This window comes from Dufourea novaeangliae, unplaced genomic scaffold (assembly GCF_001272555.1).
Source record: "Dufourea novaeangliae isolate 0120121106 unplaced genomic scaffold, ASM127255v1 scaffold14, whole genome shotgun sequence".
NCBI classification, from domain to species: domain Eukaryota; kingdom Metazoa; phylum Arthropoda; class Insecta; order Hymenoptera; family Halictidae; genus Dufourea; species Dufourea novaeangliae.
Window position 1 is genome coordinate 1,883,522 of NW_015373890.1, and position 22,105 is coordinate 1,905,626.

The 22,105-nt window shown below is 42.4% G+C and overlaps 1 protein-coding gene across 1 annotated transcript in view; it reads left to right on the forward strand.

Moving 5' to 3' along the window:
- The window catches only part of LOC107187170 (retinal homeobox protein Rx1-like), a 49,309-nt gene that overhangs the window by 4,252 nt on the left and 22,952 nt on the right, over positions 1 to 22,105 (forward strand). Inside the window, exon 2 of the mRNA XM_015575185.1 lies at positions 15,175 to 15,407. Within this exon, the coding sequence (XP_015430671.1) occupies positions 15,175 to 15,407 (233 nt within the window). The remainder of the gene's footprint in view (positions 1 to 15,174; positions 15,408 to 22,105) is intronic.

Genomic DNA, 22,105 nt, shown 5'->3' on the forward strand with positions numbered 1-22,105 from the left:
GCTCGAAGGCTCACTGAATATTCGGACATTATCTCCAGTATTAGGGAGTCCCCCGTGGAATCAGACAAACGCCCAGTGGTGGGGATGATGTCTGAACACTCAATGCCGAGGAGCCTTCGAACACTCATCAATGATTTGCTGTAATACTGTAAAAAAGATATTAGGTCCACATCTTTCGATCCAAACAATGTAAAGTCCAACATATAGAGGACTTAATGCAATGTTCAACATTTCTTAAGACTTAAGTCCATCCAATAGTGCAAAGGTAGCGATTGTTCCTCGTTCAATTCTTACCGAAGAGTTCCAAAAAATTAAAAGATTTCTGCACCGTTGATTTGCTCTGCCCTAAAGTTTGAAAAGTATGACTTTGATTCTGGGGTCCAGAATTAAATCCCCTCAATTTCACCCTTAGATAAGCTACACTCAAAACAACAAGTTCCGTCGCGACTAACAGATTCAAAGGATTCACGATCATAGAATAATTTTCGATCAGATCGTGGATGATACTATTCCCCCCGATAGAAGAGACGAGGTAAATCATCCGCCGATGTCTTCGAAGAGTAATCGAGCCACTTAACCCCTCGCGCTGCCGGTCAATTCAGAAAACCCGCCGCCGCGGTCCATCTCCGTGACGAGAAAATTGAAAGGAGAAATCGAGTAGCCGTTGCGAAACAAAAAGTAAGAGCGCAAAAAAATAAATGAAAAAGAGACTAGAATAAAAGAGGACGAAGCCCGGGAGGCTGCTTAGTCGGAGGAGCCCAGTCTTGTCCTGCTAATCGAATTATCATTAATTATGATACCGTGCGCGAGAAAGAAGAAAAGGTAAAAGGGAAGGTCGGGGCCTCCGCTAATAAGTATGATGGAAAAGGAGGGGAGAAATGAACCGTGGCGAAGGGGAAGAGGGGCGGAAAAAAAGAGAGATAGATGGAAGCGGCTTTAAGTCAGTCGCTTCTTAAGAGCTGAATTGACGTGTCTACTAATGGATCGCGCCTGCCCCATCTACTTTCTTCCACAGCCTCTTTTTCGTCCTCATCTTCGTCTACCCTTATCCTTCCCCTCTTCGTCGACGTCTTCTTCTTCTTCTTCGTTCGCCTGGCACGGCGCTATCGGCTACCTTCGTAAGGTTTAAAACGGATCTGTTATTCCCCTGTCGAAAACCTTCTGCCTGCGGCCAAGTCATCCGGGGAATTTATTAAGTTATTAAAAGTGAAAGGCCTGTGTTCTGTGCACATTCGCGGGCTCTGCCCTGTCCTTGGTGTCGTTAAACTGGAATTTCGTATGCGGAGCCGCTGCGTACCCGAGATATAATAATAATTAGAGGGGGGGGGGGGGACAAATTATAGATCGAGCTGAACTGGCTTTCAACGTTCGGTTAACGCGCAACAATGTCGAAATCGTTGGTATTATAAGATATAAAGATTCAAATTATTAAACGTCTTTGACTAGTCATTCTGCGATAGGTGGACTTACTGATAAAAAAACGTTAAATAGAGAAATGGAATTGCTTGAACAGTATTGGCGGAAGATCATGGACCTGATGCAATACGTCCTAACAATTACAATTGTTTACTGTCGTATTGGTAGCCTAATACATTAACGTCTCAAAATCACACAATAATTTTTTGGACACATCAATATACCCCAAACACGAAATGTTCGAAAGAAAGTTCGATTTTCATACTAAGAATATTAAAAACGATTGGAATTGAAGACTTGAAATGATTCCTGAGAAAGGTAACGAATATGTGGATAAGAATGATCCCATATTGATTGATCGGGAAGCAGCATGAGATAATTCATTCGCGGAGTGAACTTCCCGCGCGATGATCTAACTCGAAGCGACACGACGCCGAGATAAATCGGTCCGATAGTCGAATTAAATGAGAGAGAGAGAGAGAGAGAGAGAGAGAGAGAGAGAGAGAGAGAGAAAGGAGAAAGGAACGGCAGGAGGAGCGTTAAGTGTGCCCCAATCAATCTTACCTCGTACGCGCCGCGCAGGATTAATGCACTTTCAAATTTCATTAATTCCTCGAGCGCATAATCAGCCGCGCGCACCGGCGAACGAATAACTTTCTTCAACGTCGCGATAATGCCGCTCAGGCTCCGCCGCGTAATTGCATCAATTCCTTGGTAATTCGCACAATTATCCTTTCTGATTTTCCGGCCGGGCGCGGGGCGCTAACTGCTCCCCAGCACGCTTCCAATTAATCACGCGCAGCCTTAACGGATCTACGCGTAACTCGAGCACGATGAATCGGGACGATTAATCGGGTCGCGTCTTTGCGTAGAAAACGTCTCGAGGACCATTTGTCCGTCTCCGTTACAGCTCGTTGAAAACTGTGATCTTGCGACGAAGACGATAGAATGGTTGCGAAAGAGGACTATAAAAAGGGTTGCAAAGGTATTGATGGATGTAGGACGATTTTACGTATTTGAAAACTTTAGTATGTTATATAATTCGTGGAGCAGAAGATAATTTGAAGTTTCAATTCTATTATCTTTTATTTTCAATTTTCATTTCTGTGATTGTTCGCTACAGGTGAAAAATAAGCAGGAACAAACTGACCGAAGCAACAGATTTTCTGATACATCTTAATGTTTGATCACCTTGAATAATTAAGAAAGAATTCACATCTAATTATAATCTAACATTTTCATGTTAGAATATTTAGTTGTATTACTATTCTTTGGATAGTGTAGTCTTTGTATTTCTATTTTGTATTACGATTCTTTGAATCAGACTTGGTATAAGGTATAATTAAAAGTGAAAATCTCAGTTTGGATCGAATGAACACAAACAGTGAATTATATAAAAATGATGTATATGAAAGACTTTGTTGCTTGAGTATCCTGCAAAATTTAAAACGGACGTAAAAATGTTTACTGCCGCAACGTGTATTAAGTAACAACGAAAGAACAAACAGCTAATACAGGAAAAGTGTTCCTATTGAAAAGGAACGGCGGAATTAAAGCGGCTTGGGGTAGAGGTAACGGCGTCGCGGCGTTCTGGAACGCCGCAGGTAAAAGTGCTTTTGTTAGGGGTAGTAATTTCGATCGCGTGACAACGGCAATATAGCGCACGAGGGAAGGAGGCATGGGGCAATTACGTGTAATTTCATACCCATTTATTGCGAGGATAGCTCGTTTTTCGACTGCTTTTCGAGCCTCGCTAACGACGGCCAGCCGAATCGACAGAACTCGAAACAAGCCGATTATATCGGATTAATCGGCGCCGCTCGAATCGCTCGCAATCGATTTCCTACTACGATAAACCATAGTCAATTAAGCTAATCGTTATATTGCGAACTATAAAACGAAGCCGGTTCAAATGTTTAATTTCAATTGCCGAAGACCGTCGATTTCTCGTCAAATCAGAATCCTGAATATTGTTCAGATTTCAGAGAATTATACGAAAATTTTTCCTCGTCTGTATTAAGGGTTGTAACTTTCATACTGAAGCTGGGGATGGAATTACCCTCAAATACGTGAATTCGAACCAGAGAATTGATTTTCTATTTACGGTAGCCAGGATAATCTTGTCACTGTCGCAAGAAATTGACGGAATAGCTGAAATATGATGCAAACTGAAAGTGCTTTCATTGGTAACCATTCTCTGGGAGTGAAAACTATATGTTTCAGAGCAGAGTTGGGCAGAGTTTTATTCGAATAATACATAATGAAAAGTAGCTGTATCTACAATCGTCAGCCTGACCTTTAAACGGTTAATGAGATTAAATAATTATTTGCCAAGTGTCTATTCATTCAGAAAGAAGTATTATTTTATTACAGAAATTAGAATTTCCACGTTAAATCAGTCATAAATAGCGCAGTACCTGTTTTTATCATTTATTCGTTATTCGAAGCTCCTTATCTAGATAATAAATTTGCCCATCCTTATTTCAGAGTACAGGTCAATCTCAGGCACCATGTTACTTGAATTCTACCATTGATTACCATTGAAACATAGTGTTATTTTATTGAAAACATCAATCAATAATTGATCGTAATAAACAACTGCCTATACTGAGAGCATCGCGATATTCAAATGATATCCATTGCCTACCTCGATCCGTGATACATCAACGTGACGCCTACCTGTCAAAAGATCCCTGACCGTTCACGGAAAATTTCATCGATTTCGTTTAACATGTCAGACTAACATGTTCCTCTCGAATAGACGGTAAAAATGAGGTACGTACGGACCAACGAGAATCGAAGACAGAGCAAGGCGATGGTTGGGAACGAGCGGGAGGGACGCCGATTTAACCGAATTACCGTTGGATCAAAGCTTGCGAGTGGTAATTGGCGCACAGGTGTCGCCGATCAATCGTACACCCGGCGTCGGGGAAGCTATTTCGCCAGCTCGGATACCGAAACGTTTCGTGATCGATAGCAGACGGGTCTCCATGCCTAGACGAATCCAATGAGACACATCATACAGGGACAGACTGAGGGGACGGGATGGGAGGCGACACAGGAAGTGGAGGCGCTCGTGCAGGATAGTGTTCCCCGTGATTCGACGATTACCGATCGGTGCCTCGTTATACTACACGTAGGCTGGGAAATATAACTCATTGGTAGTCGTAGACTTAAAACAACTCACCTGTCACTTTTGCTTTCGAGAATAGGATTCTTGATTGGAAACGATACAATGCGATTATAAAACGAGCACTTAGTCAGGTGGTCCTAATGATATTGTAGAACGTAGAACTTTATCATTCAATTAGAACACTTCTACTACAGTAACTCGTGGTAGTTTACCTTCAAGTGGACACATGTAGAAGGCCTGACTGTTGAAAGTTACCCACTTGTGGAGACCTAGCGTTACGGTTTCCTCGAACTAACAGGAGCAAGCGCGGGTATTCCTTTCGTGGCGATTAATCCAGCTCGGAAACAGTTTCTCGTTGCTCTAGACTTTTAACACTTACAACATACCGGTAATTGCAGACGACACCTCGTTACAAGGAGATAGATTTTCCGATCTACATAATTAGTATTATTGGTATATCTACATATTGGTTGAATCGATGTAAATATTGGTCAACCTTTGCTAAGTGTCTTGACACGAAAGGGTGTAGTGAAGAGAAGTACTCAGTAGGAATTAAGGCTCTCATAGACGATACGATTTGTCGTACGACAAGTTTCACAGGTAGTTGGACAGATTTTTAGCTTGCTCTATTGTCTACAATTCGTACAGCCGCGGCACAAACGTTGCATCTGTCGTTCAGACGGTCGAAGCGACCTAGGTTTTACAATCAGTTGCACGAAAAATCGTATCGTCTATGGGAGCCTTTAGACTACTTTCAACATAAAGACAGCTCTCTAATAGCCATTACTTCTATCACCGAGAATGTAACTCGAACAAATCTACTCTCAAGTAGAGATCGCTGTAAGAACCATCGTCGATGGTTATTCCAATTCAAACACGTAGCATCACAATTGAAAAGCAGGTAGTGCACGCCTGTATCCACAGAGAGACGCGCGCGCAAGCTATCGTAGAGACTGAGCAGGTCCCGAGTGAACTCGTTTGGAAACGCGTGTACCCGAGAATCCGTGTTCGTGCTTGCACGACGTCGATGGAGAGATTGTAATAAGCCTCGCATGCCTGGGAACAATTAAATTATTAGTAGGTACATTGTGCACAACGGGGTGTTTTATTGCGTGGCGCTCTACGCCGGCCTGGTTTCGAAGCTCGCGGACATCCGTGGAAATTTCTTCATTTTCAAGTATTGAAAAACAATACCTTTTCTTTCAAAATTGAACATTTTAGGAAGGATTGTTTAGGTAATCTAAGATTTACATAGAAACTCTTTCCTTGTGCTGGATCATCTATTAGTAGGCTGCAGTTTTTATTTACTATACATATTTCAAGAACAGAAATTTAAAATAAATTTATCGCGACCTTTTAATATTTTATACTAGCGAATAACGTGTTGAAAATTTCTATTTTATTCGGTTTTTGTATTATTATTGCACACAATTCGCAAGTCCATGATTTACAGTGACTCAAAAGTTTGTCCAGAAAATGCTGTCACTTCTACTTCACCAAATTATTTAGCAAAATGTGAACTATGCTAAAAAATGTTGGGAAATTTATCACAAAAGGATACTAAAACTAATGATAACGAGAATATGTGAATGGAGATTGCATAAAGGTTTCGACACGCAGATGTTATTTCAAAAGTATGTAAACAAAATATGTGAGTCACTGTATATCTGTCAACCCTTTATAAGGTCGAGCTACATTTATCTCACTTTCGTAAAGTAGCCTATTTCTCAAGTAAATGTAAAACTCAAAAGGAAAACAAAAAAAAAAATTTACTAACAACATCATTACCACTGCCTTCTACAGGGTTAAAGAAAATACAGACTCCTCTCGATTATCGTCCCAAACTCGGATCCGCGTCGGGGCAATAATCATGTAGGGAGAAATGTTTCAGACCATCGTAAATTCGTAAGCCCAAGCCTCGGCAATAAAAGCAGAGGAGCAACGAAGTATGCGATTGAGAGGTGCCACGCCCCCCCACCCCTCCAGTGGTGGGGATAATGCCTAGACAATAATCGTGGAGAACAAGCCAGACGATAATCGAGAGGAGTCTGTATATACAACAACAGCTGTTTGACTAGTTTCAGAATTTCGGAGTCGTCCGCCCACAGTAAGGCTCCCACAAACCAACGCAAAATATTCACAGCGGCAGTGAATATTTCGCGGCGATAGATTTTTTATAGATAAATTTTTGCGGAAATTTTTCGCACTGTTGTGAACAGTCTCATAAGACGCCATGCATTTTAAACTGTCGCGAATCTATCGCCGTGAAATATTCGCTACCGCTGCGAATATTTCGCGTTGGTTTGTGGGAGCCTGTATTGGCATCGTTCGCTTAACGATGTTTGTCCAAAATCAAGTTTTTTCGTGGCCCTTTCGTGGCTTCGTCCGTGGCACGTTTATAAAACACCAGTCGCGCGCGCGCTATCACAGGCTAACCCACACAACAGAGAATCGACCGTCGTCGCACGATGCAGCCAGAGATATCCCAATAAAGGCTGCACGCCACCGAACAATTAAATTATTAAGTAGTAACGATAACGAGGGGCAGCCGCGCGTTGATTACTATTATAATGAAGGGAACGCGACACGCCACGAATTATAATCCCCCTTCCTCTGCAAAGAACGCAGACAAATACCCCGTGCTCGGTCGCTGCCGCCGCATTCTTTCTCCGTCTCCCGTAGTTTATAAACGTCCGTGAAGAAATATGTCGCCTTAAACGAGAACGCGGAGTATACGTTTAAACCGGCGAGATTAAAGTTGAAATTGTTTTACGCTGGATTAAACCAACAACCCCCGCTTGACGCGGAACCCTAACAAAGTTGCGTCGGAAGCCGACGCAAGTGCTGGTCCGAACTATGATTAAATTGTTAAAAGAAATTGTGCATCGACTAATTTTCACTTGTTATTTCACGTTTAAAAGATAAGTAATTGGTGGCTTCGTTATTCTGAAATAGAGGACAACGAAGTATAACTGGACTTTAAGCTTCGTCGCGGTTTTTCACTTCGGTTAATCGGATTCGTTATTCGATTATTCCTCGGTTAGATCATTTCTAACCGCGGTATCGTTCCAATTAGCCTCGGCCCCGGGATGATCGCCAGTACGTTGACCCGATTTAGAAGGAAATTTTATCCCCGTTGCAAGAACTTGATGACAGCTTAAGAGCCTTTCGCCGAGGCGTTCTTAAGACACGCTGCTCTCCATCTCTCTCTCTCTTTCCCACCTCTTCCCCGTTCGCGTTCTCGCCCGTAGCTTTGACAATTTAATAATTCGATACCGGTACGCGAATAATCGACGAACCTGATACTCCGTTCTCGCCAAAACTGCGAATCGAGAGATCACGTTCTACGCGTTCCTCATCTATCTACCTTCCAAGCCCCTATCTACTCTCTCTCTTTTTCTCAGTCTCTACAAGAACAAAATGAATCGACGTCCCTGTGGCGGCCAGACATAACGGAAAAAATCATCATCCGATAAGACACCTTTCAACGTTCAAACAACACCTAGCCACATAAAACTCATCCATAAACACGTCGACAGAAAGACTCGATTGATTGCTTCGAGATACATGTTTCACTATTGTTTTTCCAATTACACAAGTCCACTCTGGCCGTTATCAGCCACGTGAATTGCTCGAACGACTAGTCGTTATGTCTCCCTCCATTCGCAAGGATAATAAAAACGATGGTTGAACCGCCCATTGTAGTGAACCACAAGGGGGATTGGGGGGCTAGGTGCGGGGGTGGCGCCGCAGGGTGGAGACACTTTTCGTGGATCGATACGTGCGTCGGATTAAAGAGCGCGACAGGTGACAGTGGCTTTTACGAAGAAATTTCCGTCGAAACTTTGTGCCCCGCAAAGTGGCCATTGCGTTTCGTTCCGGAGATAAAAACCACAGAGAAAGACGAATAAGGGTGGGAGGGGTAGAGGGACCGAGCAGAAGGAGCCCAGAGAGACAGGAGAAAATAAAGATCAGAGAAAAACGGAGGGAACGAGAGAGAAGTAGAGGGACGGACGGCGGAGGCGCGCACCGGTGACGGTCCACGAGAAGACAAATTCTGTAATCCTCTTTGGTCGGCGAGCTAAGCCCTCTGTGTGACGGCACGCCGTTTTCTTTCTCTTATTTCTTACTCTCCGTTTTGCCTTTCCTTGTCTCGCCCCTGTCCTCCCACGCCGATCAAGGAAATTAGATTTCGAATCGACAGCCGTGCTTAAGTATAGACGACGAGAGGCGACATCGAACAACGTCACGGGGGCGGAAAGAGGGCGGGGAGTGGTTGTAGATCAGGTATTCACAGGGGGGCTTCGTCACGGAAAAGGAATGGACTCAGAGATGCCGTTATTTATACCGATTGCCTGGTTACCATTCGTACATCAACGAAGTAAATTGTCAGCGATAAGTATTATTTAATCAGTACTGTTCAGGGGGTTGGAGACAAGTGTAGACAATCGATGACTGATTGGCGGGATGAATATTTTCTAAACCGATCTCGACCGAGCTGTCACGGTCCTTTAATTATTTCACGGTGAATATCCGACGACTGAGATTCGCCGCTCGTAGAAATCACAATTCAGGCGAGCCGTCGAATAAATTGAAAGGACTGTGTGCCCGCGAGGAGGTACAAGAGGGAACGAAGCGAACAGAACAGGTGACGAAAGTCGAGCAGTTTTATAAATAGAGGAACGACGGATTGAAACAAGAGGCTTTATTAAATGAATCTCGACATGCAACAATGCTGCGAGTCCAATTTTAAAATGAAAATAACGTGTGAGGATATTAATAACTGATATCCGATTAGATATCTCGTTCGTTTTTTGCCAGTTACTGTGTGTTGCCGAGTGAAAGATTGAAATGTTTGCGATTACTAGACTGAGGAAGATTATACAAAATCGAAGTTTCAGACACTGATATCTGAGAATTAAAATGCTGCGGAATTTGGAATTCTGTATTGGAGACATTACTACGTTAAGAATAACACATGAATAGTATACGCTGTATCGAAATGTTTATTCTATTGCATATTTCAAGTTAAAAAATTTGTAAATGCATAACCATCCGCGATCTACAGATTACAGTAGTTTCCAGTCGGATGAAACGCGATAATACGGAATTTGTACCATTTTCAAAAGGAAGTAGCTCGAATGCTCGTCGAACTGTTGTCGTTTAGAGAGGCCACGATGTCGAAACCCTGGATTTCACGATTCAACGACGTAATCGTTCCTCGAAAGTGGTTCAATTTCGGGAAAAACAGATCGTCGCCGGTATTCCGCGCTCGTGGGAGAACCGATGGTATCGCGACGGTGTAAAACGTTCCTAGCCCATTCCGTCTACTTAAGAGATTGACACGGGAAGATAATATAATGGACGAAGTGGCCGGAGAGGAATCGTGGCCTCCCGAATCGGGCAACCGGCTCTAATGGGCCAACACTGATCGCTGATAAATTTCAAAACGCCACGGGGACCCCTTTCGGTTCTTCTGCCCTGGGGGCATTAATCGAGTCAAAGAATCGATTATGCCAGATAATGAAATCGTGTTAATGTGTTTGTCCGGAACGGGATATCTCGCCGTTAATCATTGATTTTCAATCGGTCGAATTTTGCTGGAAGTATCGAAAACGATTTTCGAATTAAATCAATCACGATTAGCGAAGTATCTAATACTATATACCACACTCTGGCACAAACTCTAACGCCCATGTTTCCACACTAGAGTAACTCTCAAATGTTCGATCGTACGTTTGTTTCTACTTGTAGATTGTTCCCACTAAATATTCTTCAGAATAGATACGACAGCCACCAAGAGAGCTTCTTTCAAGTCTGTACAGATTAAAGGATTTTAGTCACGGCAGCACCACCCTCGAGTAGACGTGCTGCATAAGCTTCACGATATTAACACCGATTCGCCAATTAGGCTAGGAAAACTTTGGCGACACGGTGTCGCCATTAATCCACGAAAACTCGAACCACTTGGAACGATACATTGGGTGCTCTCGATATAACGCAACAGCGACGGCGCAACACCACTCTGCACCTGCCTCGTAGAATTTAATCACGATGGTTACTCTGTCCGACCGAAACCAATTATTGCGCAGACGTACCCACACAGATGCACCCACACACAGAGTCCCGCTTACACCGCCCATTTATACAGACATTCTATACACACCTACGTAAACCACCGCAGCCCCGTATGAATATAATATATATTCGCGTTAATTTCAATCGGGACGAATCCGAGTCTCTCTCTGTTATCGCGACTGAAATGGAGGGATACCAGACTATTTCTCGTGTCGCCATTTGTAACAATTTTTTGGCATCACAACGACAATAAATTTGAGTCTAGAAAGAAGCTTTTTAATTTCTTATCACTGAAATTTGATTAATTTGTTTCATGACTTGTTTCTGTTTTAATTCGATCTGTTTAGAGTAACGATCTTCGGATTGACTTTATGGTATAGTAGCTATAGTGAATGAATTGATTATTTCTTTCTCGATTCGATAGAGAGAACTTAACTTCGATTGATCAAGTATATAGAGTTTAGGTCTTCTTAATGAGTAAACATTTTTTAAGGTACTGGAAAGATGGATTGCTGGATGGGAAACGAGTTCCAGTTACGAATCGTTGATCGTTCGTTCGAGCCTCGCAACTTTTTGATCAATTACGCGAGATCGAGTTTCTGACACGAACCCCGCCGTTTCCGGGGAAAGGTTTCTCGTGGTAATTCAATTTCTGACGCGCGTCTATCATCGCGCGCGATGTGAATTGGAGAGGAAGTCTGGGATCGAAACGGCCACGGAATTGTTGCTACTCATCAACAACACCGTTAGCTTTAGAAACACATTCCTCGGATCTGTTCACACGTTTTCCACCTCTTAACAGTTTGTATTCTAAACATCATTACTAGTCAAATTCTAGTGTATTCAGAACATACTAAAATGCATTCGTCAGCCAATATTAACGAATTCGGTAAGTATCATAACATAACATGTGTTACTTTTTTTTTCATCTCTGTCGAGAAAAGATTCAAGAAATATTCGAACTGTAATATTACAAAAAGTATCGTATGCTACGCCATTGTACGCGTTCCGATATTGAGCTCTTGCCAACTGTTTTTAAACATTTCGTTCCGAACACATCTAATGATATCTACTGATCACGATTCGTGGTTCACCCTGTATACCTCGTTCGAATGTCTTTTATGAAACTGCCTCTACCTTTGAATCCAAGATGATCGTCGCGTCCCGAAACAGAAGTTCCTCACTCTCTATGTTGGATCGTTCACGGTCGAGGCCCGGAGGGGAAGGAAGAACGGTGCGGAAACCGTGTCTGGTAGCATGGATACACTGTCGGAGGAGGTAAAGGTGGGCCCCGGAGGCGAAGGAGGACGATGGTGTTGGCACTCTCGGGGGCCATTATTGATTGTTGTTGATAATTAGCCGGTACAGGCGCGTCAATCACGAGGCAAGGCGAGGTTATTAGGCTGTTGGTTAGCACCGGGCCGATCGCGCGCACACACACACACACACACACACACACACACAAACACACCCAGGATACGTGCCCGCTTGCGCGCAGCTGTCCGTACGTGTGTATACTGGAACGCCGCCATTGAGCCACCCGATTACCCCCCACAATTCGATCTAATGCGCTACGCTGCGACGCGAGAGAAGGTTAATTATGCAGTTAATGAGAGCCTGAATATATATACCCCACGGGGTGTCGGGATCCACCGGCGAAAAGAGGAATCATTTGGTGCCCAGCTGAATTCGATTGTTGGATTTGGTTATGGATGAGGAACACAGGAGAATGGGTCTTCCATTCCTCTTTCCGATTTGAATTAACCGCGTTTATAGATGTCGGATGATATTCAATGGAGGTTGTTTTATTACTGGTTTGAAAAGTACTTCTATGGTTGTGATGTTAACCCTTTAACGTCCTGTTTTATGTATAAGTGAGATTTAGAAAATCGTATTTTCAGGGGTTTCGTTGTGAAAATACAGATGGGGTGCACGTATTGGGACCATTTTAGAGTTAACTAATGGTGAGAAATAATTTTCTTCCCCGAAAGAGATGTTTGGATGTTGTGAGGTTAAAAATTCATTTTTTTTAAATTTAACAAATAGGTTGGTTTAATATCGATATTTTCGACTTCAAAATAATAAGATATAACATATATATCATTCTCATAATTTGGAAATAACGATTTAAGTGTCTGGTCGTTAAAGGGTTAGTGAGTACCATTGCTTGGCGATATTATACACTGAATATGAATTTTTTACCTTTGAACTCTGATTTATGGGCATCGTTGTGTATACTTATACACCATAAATCAGAGTTGGATGTCTGAAAATTCAAATTCGGTGTAAAATAAGTTTTTGGGTTCGTTTGAGCATAGGTACTTGCAACCCTGTAATATGAATAAGAATATCCGCTGCAGGTGTTTAAATTATTAAATCGTGTGACATTGTACAGGATGGAGGGATTAATAAAAAGGCTGGTGGTAGAAGAGCCAAAGAAAGTGTTTATTTGCCGCGATAGTGGGGTGAATGATCGTTCGCTCGTGTGACCCCGCAAAATCAATTTCTTCCCCGATTACGGCGTTCATGTTCCTGGATACTATAATAAGGACGGATAATGGGAAGGTGGCGTAATTTACAAGGAAAATGACCATGTAATAGTTTGTCGAAAGTATGAGTTATGCGGTCCCCTGCTATAACTTATTTAATGGCATCGACGTGTCGCGTCGAGGGTTGATCATCGATGCCCAGTAACATCGTAAATTCCACGAAGAGTGATATTAAGTAACCGAGAGATCTTTCTGTTATCTTTTATGAGTCTTTAAATATCCAAAATTTGATATCCTCGACAAAGAATTTTCGAGACGTAGCTTATTTAAATGTTCCCTTCGTCGAATTACTTTAATTGTCTCGAAATTGACAGGTTTCCGGCATATAAACGAAATTTCCTTAGCTCGATCGATTGAACGAGTCAGAAGCACTTTTCACGAAATTACTATTTCGTATCCTACCTGTTTATGTCCCTTTGTAGCGACGCAACAAGGTCCGTCAATCGTTACTGTATTCGCGAATTCGCGGAAGGCTACGCAGAACCACCCAAAACAAAGCATTCCCTTTTTTCAGCTTGTCTCTCCATTTCCGTGGTGCAACCGACCAAATTCACGACCAACGTCACGGAAAATTTACTGACACGTGTATTTTCGTACCTGGATATTCCCCTCTCGCTCTTGATTACCCACCAGCTAGATAAAAAACTCTATTTTCGATAGTTATTTTCAGGCGAAACTTTCCAATACGTTTCATAAAGAAATAGAAAAAATATAGCTGAAATGCAGTACGTGTGCTCGAAACACTATTTTTATGTCGAATTGTGGAAGAAACGTGAAAGCAGGAAATTTTTCTTCAATGTTCGACGATTAAAGGGCAAAGATATCCTGGTCCTTTTGCGAAAAATATGGGATAAATGTCACTTTTTTGTTACGGCCGTAATTGATTTCATCCGTTTCCGTGGCGTCGTTCAGCACATTGCGAATATTTTTACGCTCGACCACTTTGTAACTTGAACACCCCCACAATTAATGACAATTAATTATTTTTGCGTAAGATTCAGTAACGTTCTGTTAACAACAATTTGATGCGTGACTTCAATTACAGCTGTTGTAATTGCCACCGTTTTGCGCGCTGTATAATAAAGGAAATAATTACAAACTCGTTGTAAATCAATAATCGTCAAAGGTCCACGGTGTTGCATTAAAAATTAAACAACGGCTCGCGAGCGAAACGTCAATGAAAATATTAATCTCGCTGCCCACGACACGTCGAAATTCCAGGGCAATGAAAAAATACCAAACTCCGTTTAAACCCACGGATCAAATTAACTTCGGTTGCAATCGAATCTACGCGGTACACATTTCCAGGTATATTAACTATTACACACCGAAGAAAGATAATTTCTAAATTTAACGAAATCACTGGGAAGATTTCATTATAATACGAAAAATATCCATGGACAATTTCCGAACATATCAACTATTATGCACCAAAGAAAGATAAATCCCAAATTCAACGAAATCACTTACAAGATTTTGTTGTATTACAAAAAAAAAAATTTCTCGAAAAACTCAATCACTCGAAAAACTTCGTTATAACGATAAAACGAATGTTCACAGGCGATAATATTTACTATCTTCGCAGCAATCAAGAAATCAATACCCCGCAGTATGATAATATCCTTACTCTAATTTAATTTTGCATTAACTCCCGACACGAGTTCCAAGCAACGTTGTTCGGCAACGTGTGCTCGTGTGCCTTCTTCCTGTTACAACGTTGCCGGAAGTCACGGGAGGGAAAATTCACGCGGCCGCGAAATCCTGCTCAAGCGTTCGCGCTCGCGCGCACGCCCCGTCGAGGCGCGCTGTGCAACACTTGTAATAGCTACCATTATACGCGGCATAATAGAGGTAAATGGCTGGGACTGGATAAATCGATCACCATTACCGTACCTATTAACCGTAACGACCGTTTCCGAGGAGAGAGACAGAGTTAGAGATTGAATGAGAGAGAGAGAAAGACAGAGAGACCTGACCGCTCCTGTTCTGGGTTTCCAGGTGAGAACAGCTGCAACTCCACCGGCGGCGGCAGCGACGAGGAGCTCGGCACAGGCTGCGGGGACGATTTAAACGGGAACGGCGGGAAGAAGAAGCATCGTCGTAACAGAACGACCTTCACCACCTACCAGCTGCACGAGCTCGAGAGGGCCTTCGAGAAGTCTCATTATCCCGACGTGTACTCCAGGGAGGAGCTCGCCGTGAAAGTCAATCTTCCGGAAGTGCGGGTCCAGGTGAGTTGTTCGCGACTGGTCTACGAATCAGCGGACTTATATATAATCCGCCCATTTGCCCAATTTCGTTTCCGTTTTGTCGCCCCTATCGGCGAAATCGCGATCGCTGGGACGTAATTGGTTACTCGAGACATGGACACATAAGTGTTATACTTCTTGACCGTGACAAGGGTCGTGGAATTTGTTCAGTCGTTTTTGAAGCGTGTCAAAAATCACGGCTTGTGGAGACGGAAGCTTTTTATATTAAGGTGCGTATTCACCGGGAAACAGTTTATAAAGAATGGTCAGAATTGATGCTTGTAAGAAGTTAATGAAAGTTTTTCAAACCACTACTATACGCTTCGTGGCATAACTACAAAACCACCTTATGCATTGTGGTTAAAATAAAAACGAACCAGCTTTCTTTTTAAGGAATGGAATCTATCCTTTTATGGAGGAACATTGTTTCTCGATACGAGTTTAGACATGGCATATTTGGTTCGTTTTTATTTTAACCATATCTACATAAGAATTGAAAATTTTAGTGTAGTTTTATAGTTATGCTACGCTGTGTATATGTATGTAATAGAATAGGCGATCCCTAACAAGAACAATTCGTGTACTGTTCGTGAACACCAGTGGAGACACACCTTTAGACGCGTCAGTGTCACGTGACTGGTTTTATGGACATATGCACACATGCTCTAACCTTAAAATTGTAATTTAATTGATAGTAACTGGACTTTGGTACAGAAATTCGAATGTTTATAGAGCATTACTTCGAAAATAGGAGACAGGCAGAAGTTAATGTTCTTTGTTAAAAGTACCATTAATTTCGAAATTCTCTATTTTATTATACATTGCAAGAGGAAATAGTCTATTAAGTGTACCAATAAAAGTAGTTCACTCTTTACGAAATCGGTAATCATCTCTATAGAAGTGAAGGCTCTGCACCGTTTAATTTATATTTACAGTAAGTTTCCTGCACGCCAATCGAGAACATAGTCTTAATCCAAAATATGTCCCCTCACAATTTCAGAAATATTGGATTACTTATTGGTACACCTAATATAAGAGCATAATACCACACTCTCTAATAATAACAAATTATCTAAGCTGTGTGGATATATAGTGACTCACAAATTCGTTCACAGATTTCGGAAATAACAATTAAGCGTCACAACTTCTTTGCAATTTCTATTAATATATTCTCTTTCTTGTTACCTGTATTATGCTTTTGCGATCAAGTTTTTTTAACTTTGAATTAAAATTCGCATTTTGGTGAATAGTTTGGTCAAGTAGAAGTGACAGCCCTTCATTAACAAATTTGTGAATCACTGTATTCTGAAATTCGGTTACGCGACGTCTCGTGCGAAACGTTCGTCGCTGGCAATTGTAATACACGCCGTTTCGATTAAAGTACGCGACTGTATAATGTATAACATTACATGTTTCTAGAGGCACAAACGTCGATCGGGTGTGTTTACTTCCCACTAGTCCGATATATTTTGACCGTAATCAAAGATCCGTCGAGTGATTAAAAAGCGACATAGAATAATTATACAACGTGCGATTAATCGACATCGGAGGCAGAGAGTTTTACCGTTTCAACGTGAGTTCTCGCCGGGGACAAACGAAAATTCATACATTTTTCAAATAACCTGCCCACCCCCCACCGTGCGACGGAGTCACGCGACCCAACAAGGAATTAACTCGTTAACCCTCACGACACACCGCGATCGCATTACCGGCAACAACGTAACGAAAAGGAACGAGGAAATGAAACGACAGAAAAAAAGGAACAGGCATAGAGGAAAAAAAGGAATCGGTAGCTTGTATCAAACCGCGCGACTGTTCGTGCGCTTCAACAATCTCCGACAAGCTGATTTTTCTTCTTTTTTTTTTTTTAAATTAAAAAGCCCGTTGATTCGCTGGCGAACCAGCACTCTTTAAACTTCACTCATAATTCACGTTCGCTCTTTGACGTCGAGCGGGAGCGAGGGGGGAAGGATCAGTAATTTTCACAAATCGAGTAACACTCTATTGGCTTTTATGCGCGTCGTTGAAACACCATTAAAAGAACACAAAAAACGAACGAACAGGGGAACAGAAATACACACGTGAGTACGAAATCAAGAAGTTCTTCGATCAATGATAAATTAACGTTCTCGACGATTAACGGTAATTCGCGAGATTTTCAACGACACGATCGGTCGTAAAACAGACGATTTATTATTCCCCTCGTTCTCTCTCTCTCTCTCTCTACCTTTGTATATCTCTCTCGAAAATTGAACGGATACGTGAGTGCCGTGCGCGCTCGCGAGCTCGCTACGAACGGGCCGGGTTAATGGTAGCGTTTCCGTGCAAACAATCGGAACAGCAATCGCCGCCTGACGCTGGCCCGACGTATTAAACTAAATTAAATTAATTATGTGCGTGACAGCGATAAAAGCACGCAGTCGCATGCGACGACGCATCGATTAGACTCCCGGGGCCAACGGCGCGCCGTGGACGTGTATATATGTATGTGTGTTTGTACGTGTATACAGGGTGTCCCAAAATAGCTTGGACTCCCGGAAGTGAGAGGTTCCTGGGATGATTTGAAACAACTTTTTCCTTAACAAAAACGTTATCCGAGCTTTTGTTAACGAGATATTAACGAAAAACCCCGACCAATCAGAGCGTGAGTCTGCCGGCCGAGCTTCCGCGCTAACGTTGGGTACGCGCAGCGATTGGTAGCCAACGTTACCGCGGTAGCTCGGCCGGTAGACTCTTGCTCTGATTGGTCGGGAGTGTTTTGTTAATATCTCGTTAACAAAGCCTCGGATAACATTTTTGCTAAGGAAAAAGCTGTTTCAAATCATCCCAGGAACCCCTCATTTCCGGGAGTCCAAGCTATTTTGGGACACCCTGTATATGTGTTGTACGTGTATGTATACGTGAACGGCGTCGTAGTACCACCGTGGCCCCCGGATAATAACCTGCCCGCTCGGCCAGGCCTTTACGAGCACCTGCCTTTTTTGCCTGTCGAAGCGCGGAATTGATTTTTCACTCGGTTTTCACGTCGCCCGGTTCGATTTACCCCCGGCTAGTATAACGGGCACGCGTTCCCGAATGTCCCTTGCGTCGGGGGCGATGTTATCGACGCGTTAACGTGCCATCCGTGGCGCGCAGGAGGTTGTAAAATTGAATAAACGACCGGGTCTAGAAAACTCTAAGACTCACATGGAGAGGTTCTCAGGTGTAACGCTGACATTTTAATAAGGAAGTTTATGAGATATTTAATGTTAATGTTGTGGCCTATGTACAAGGTGGTTCCAAACTGGTGTTACAATCCAAAAGGATGTAATTCTACATGTAGAAATAAATCGATATTATAAGATAAAATTTTCTCGTATGATGCTTCCTTTTCAAGAAATGTAATTAATTTTCAAAATTCATTTAACACGAATATATTCTGCACCCATTAGCTTAACAGTAGAATTACCAAATTCATAAAAATGACGGATTACAGATTTACTATTTTTCCATTACTGAAATTATGGTGGTGCTTTTGACGGAATTTAGGGTGACTTTTAATTTACTACAGATTTTGTTTTATGGTATGTTATGCTAGATTGTCTAGATTATCTAAGTGATAAATTAGGACTATTTAAATTAATAGATATTATATAGAACAATGTAAAATAGTAGAATTATTTCAAAACCAGTCAGGACAAACAAATTAAGCTGTGTCTAGAGCCCTGAAAAGCACGCAGGGTATTCTGTCTTTAACTAACAATAAGAAGTGAAAAGCATACGTGGTTCCAAATATTTCGAAAAATCTTGAAAAACGATAATTTGTTAGTTTAGACATTTTATATAAGCAGATCAGTATTCGTGTTGACAGTAAGTAGAAACAGAATATAATGAACAGACGCGTCAGTCCTATTCAATCGTCCTCTACCGTTATTCTCAAGAAATAAATTACTCTCCCAAGGAGCAATCTTTCTCTCATTCACGAATACCCAAACAAGCCCAATCGCCGTGGATCCGCGCGATTAATAAAGAAAGGAAACTGCGAAGGAAAGCGACACGGTAGTGTCCAAGGGGATAGAACGGGATCGCGTGAAGAGAACGAAGGATAAAGTTGGAGGTGTTCCCCTCCAGTGGAGTTGCAATTAAAAATTTAAATTGCGTTTAAAACCTGCCGGTGCTGGCGTCGCGAACCGCCTCCGTTCACGTTCTACTTTTTACAATTTTCTCCAGGGGGTTGGTTCTCTGTTTCCCCTCCCTTTCTCGCCATGTCCTCGTCCACTTCGCAGTCTGTTCCTCTCCTGTAGACTGGAAATCGAGGAGCTGGAAGGTCGAAGAAGGGAACACTGGTGCGCCCCTAAGGTACACCTAATCGCTTAAGCTTATTACGCGAGCAGACAAGGCGAAGGAATCAGCCGTGTTTCTCTCGAAAAGCAAACAAGAGACAGAGAGAGAAAGGAACAAGGAGAGTGGAGAGTGGAAGAGAACGAGAGATGTATGTAGGAAGGGAAACGGTTGCGAAACGAAGAGGCGGACGCACGTTCGGTTTCATCATTTTTAATTGATAGCGCACGCCAATCCTATCTGTCGGATTTATTAGGCCGCTCGACGAGATGGTTTTGCGGAAGGGTGGCAGGAGGGGGGGTGAGTGATAGCGAAGGGAAAACGAAGCTTTTATTGGACAAATCTGGTTGTTTCGGTGGATAGGGTACCGGTCGGCGGTCACCGTGGCCTCGATTGCGACCGGGAATGCGCGTTTTCCAGATTTTCCATGCATCCTCCTCCTCCCCCCTCTACACGCTGGATTGATTGCGTGGATTAACGCTGTTTTCTCGCGATGATTATCGGTCGCGGAGCCGATTTTATCGGGACGCTGCACCCTCTGCCCGCGAGCGATATCGAAATCGTGAATTGCTTATTAAGCTCGTTATCGCGGACTCAGGTCCGTTACACTAAAAACCGAGTCGTTGTTTCGTGTGTGTATGTATGTATCCGCAGTGAGGAATCGTGGTATCGAAATGGCGGTCGTGGAACGTTGAACCCGGCCGTTCGTCCGATGCTTCGAACGAATTTCGAGTAAACCAATGGAAAGCTTTTCTACGGGTTAATAATCGAATGTTAATAACGTTCGTGGACACGTACGCAGTTAGCCGTTCGGTTTAAATTCACGTCGTTTCCTTTTTTGAAATTTCCACGGAAGGCGACAACGTTCCGCGTACGCGTATACGGAAATGAAATTGTTCGCCGCGGGTACAAGGTAATTTTCGTTGGTCATTATCGGACGGTACCGGGACTTTAATTGACGTTAAAGGAATTACAAAAATGTTCTCGAAACGATGAATGGGATCCCGGTAATGGGAACGGGGTCCCGGTGAATTCGCGAGGCTGGCTGGAATCGTCCGTCAATTATTAAATGTTCGCTTCGATTCTTCGATTGGCGTGGAAAGGGTGGGCACACGCTGGGATACGGTTTTTCATATCCGGAAACATTTATTTCCTTTCCATTTCTCCGGTTGTCGTTTGCGCAAAAAAGAAAAAAAGAGAGAAGAACAAAAAGTCATATCGGAATTGACGGGAACGAGCTTAATTAAACGGCCCGCGCGTTTCTCGCTCGATACGACGGTCTCAAAAGGATTGGCTCGATCTTTTTGTCCATCGCGACGACGATATTACGATTTATCGAACCGATCAACCACGAAAATTCAGCGTGTATGTCTGTTACATCGTCGAACGCACGATTAACGTTACCGTCACGCGATCCGTGGCTTCAAAGGGGTGAAAGGAACGGGAAAGAAGGCATAATCGACTAATTCGACGATTTGCGCCGAATGACCGTGGATTGAAATCGATACAGGGTGCTAGAGTCTCGTTGAAAATACTGACGATATTAAGTTCAACGAGAAATATCGCCTTATCGAAAAGTGTAATCAACTGTACAGTCATAAATCTGTGTATATACAGGGTGGGCCGTGATACGTGATTAGCTTAAATTATTCTACTGTCATACATAGAATTATTTTTGCAAAATAACTCTTTATAAAATTATTGTACGTCATAGATCAAACTAAACAGTCGTTTCGTAACCGTTCAGGCGAGTGTATGGCAACTGATGGACACCGTTTTGAACATCGTTTTAATTAAGGTAAATATCTTCTTAATGTTTCTTTTGATTAGAAGGAAAAAACAAATTTTTATCCGCTAAAAGATAGACGTACAAAAATGAAGTTCCGATTGTCAAATTATTTGAATCTCACCACTGGATGTATCTATAATAAAACTGAAGGTGACCTTGAAAATACTGGAAAATAGGGTTGACAAAAAATTTGTTACAATCATCCTAAGTCTCCTTGAATCATGTTACATTAGCCGAAAAAATGTTCAATCGAACAGCTAGCAGTAGAATAATCTAAACTGATCACGTTTCGTGGTCCACCCTGTACATTACCTAACAACTCGATAATATTCCAAGCGTCAGAAAATTGAAAACTCCAAATAACGAAACGTAACCTCTGCCAGAAATGTGGTGTCCAAAATTTAAAACTTGATCATTTTATATTTTTAACTGAGTATCATAAAAAAATGCGAAATCACATCGAAAGTCGACAATTCAGTCCGCAGGACCTGTTGGAACTACATTTTCCCTATTGACCACCGAGAATGGAATCGACAACGGGCGGAAAACACTGGCGGCGGTGGTTGGGGGG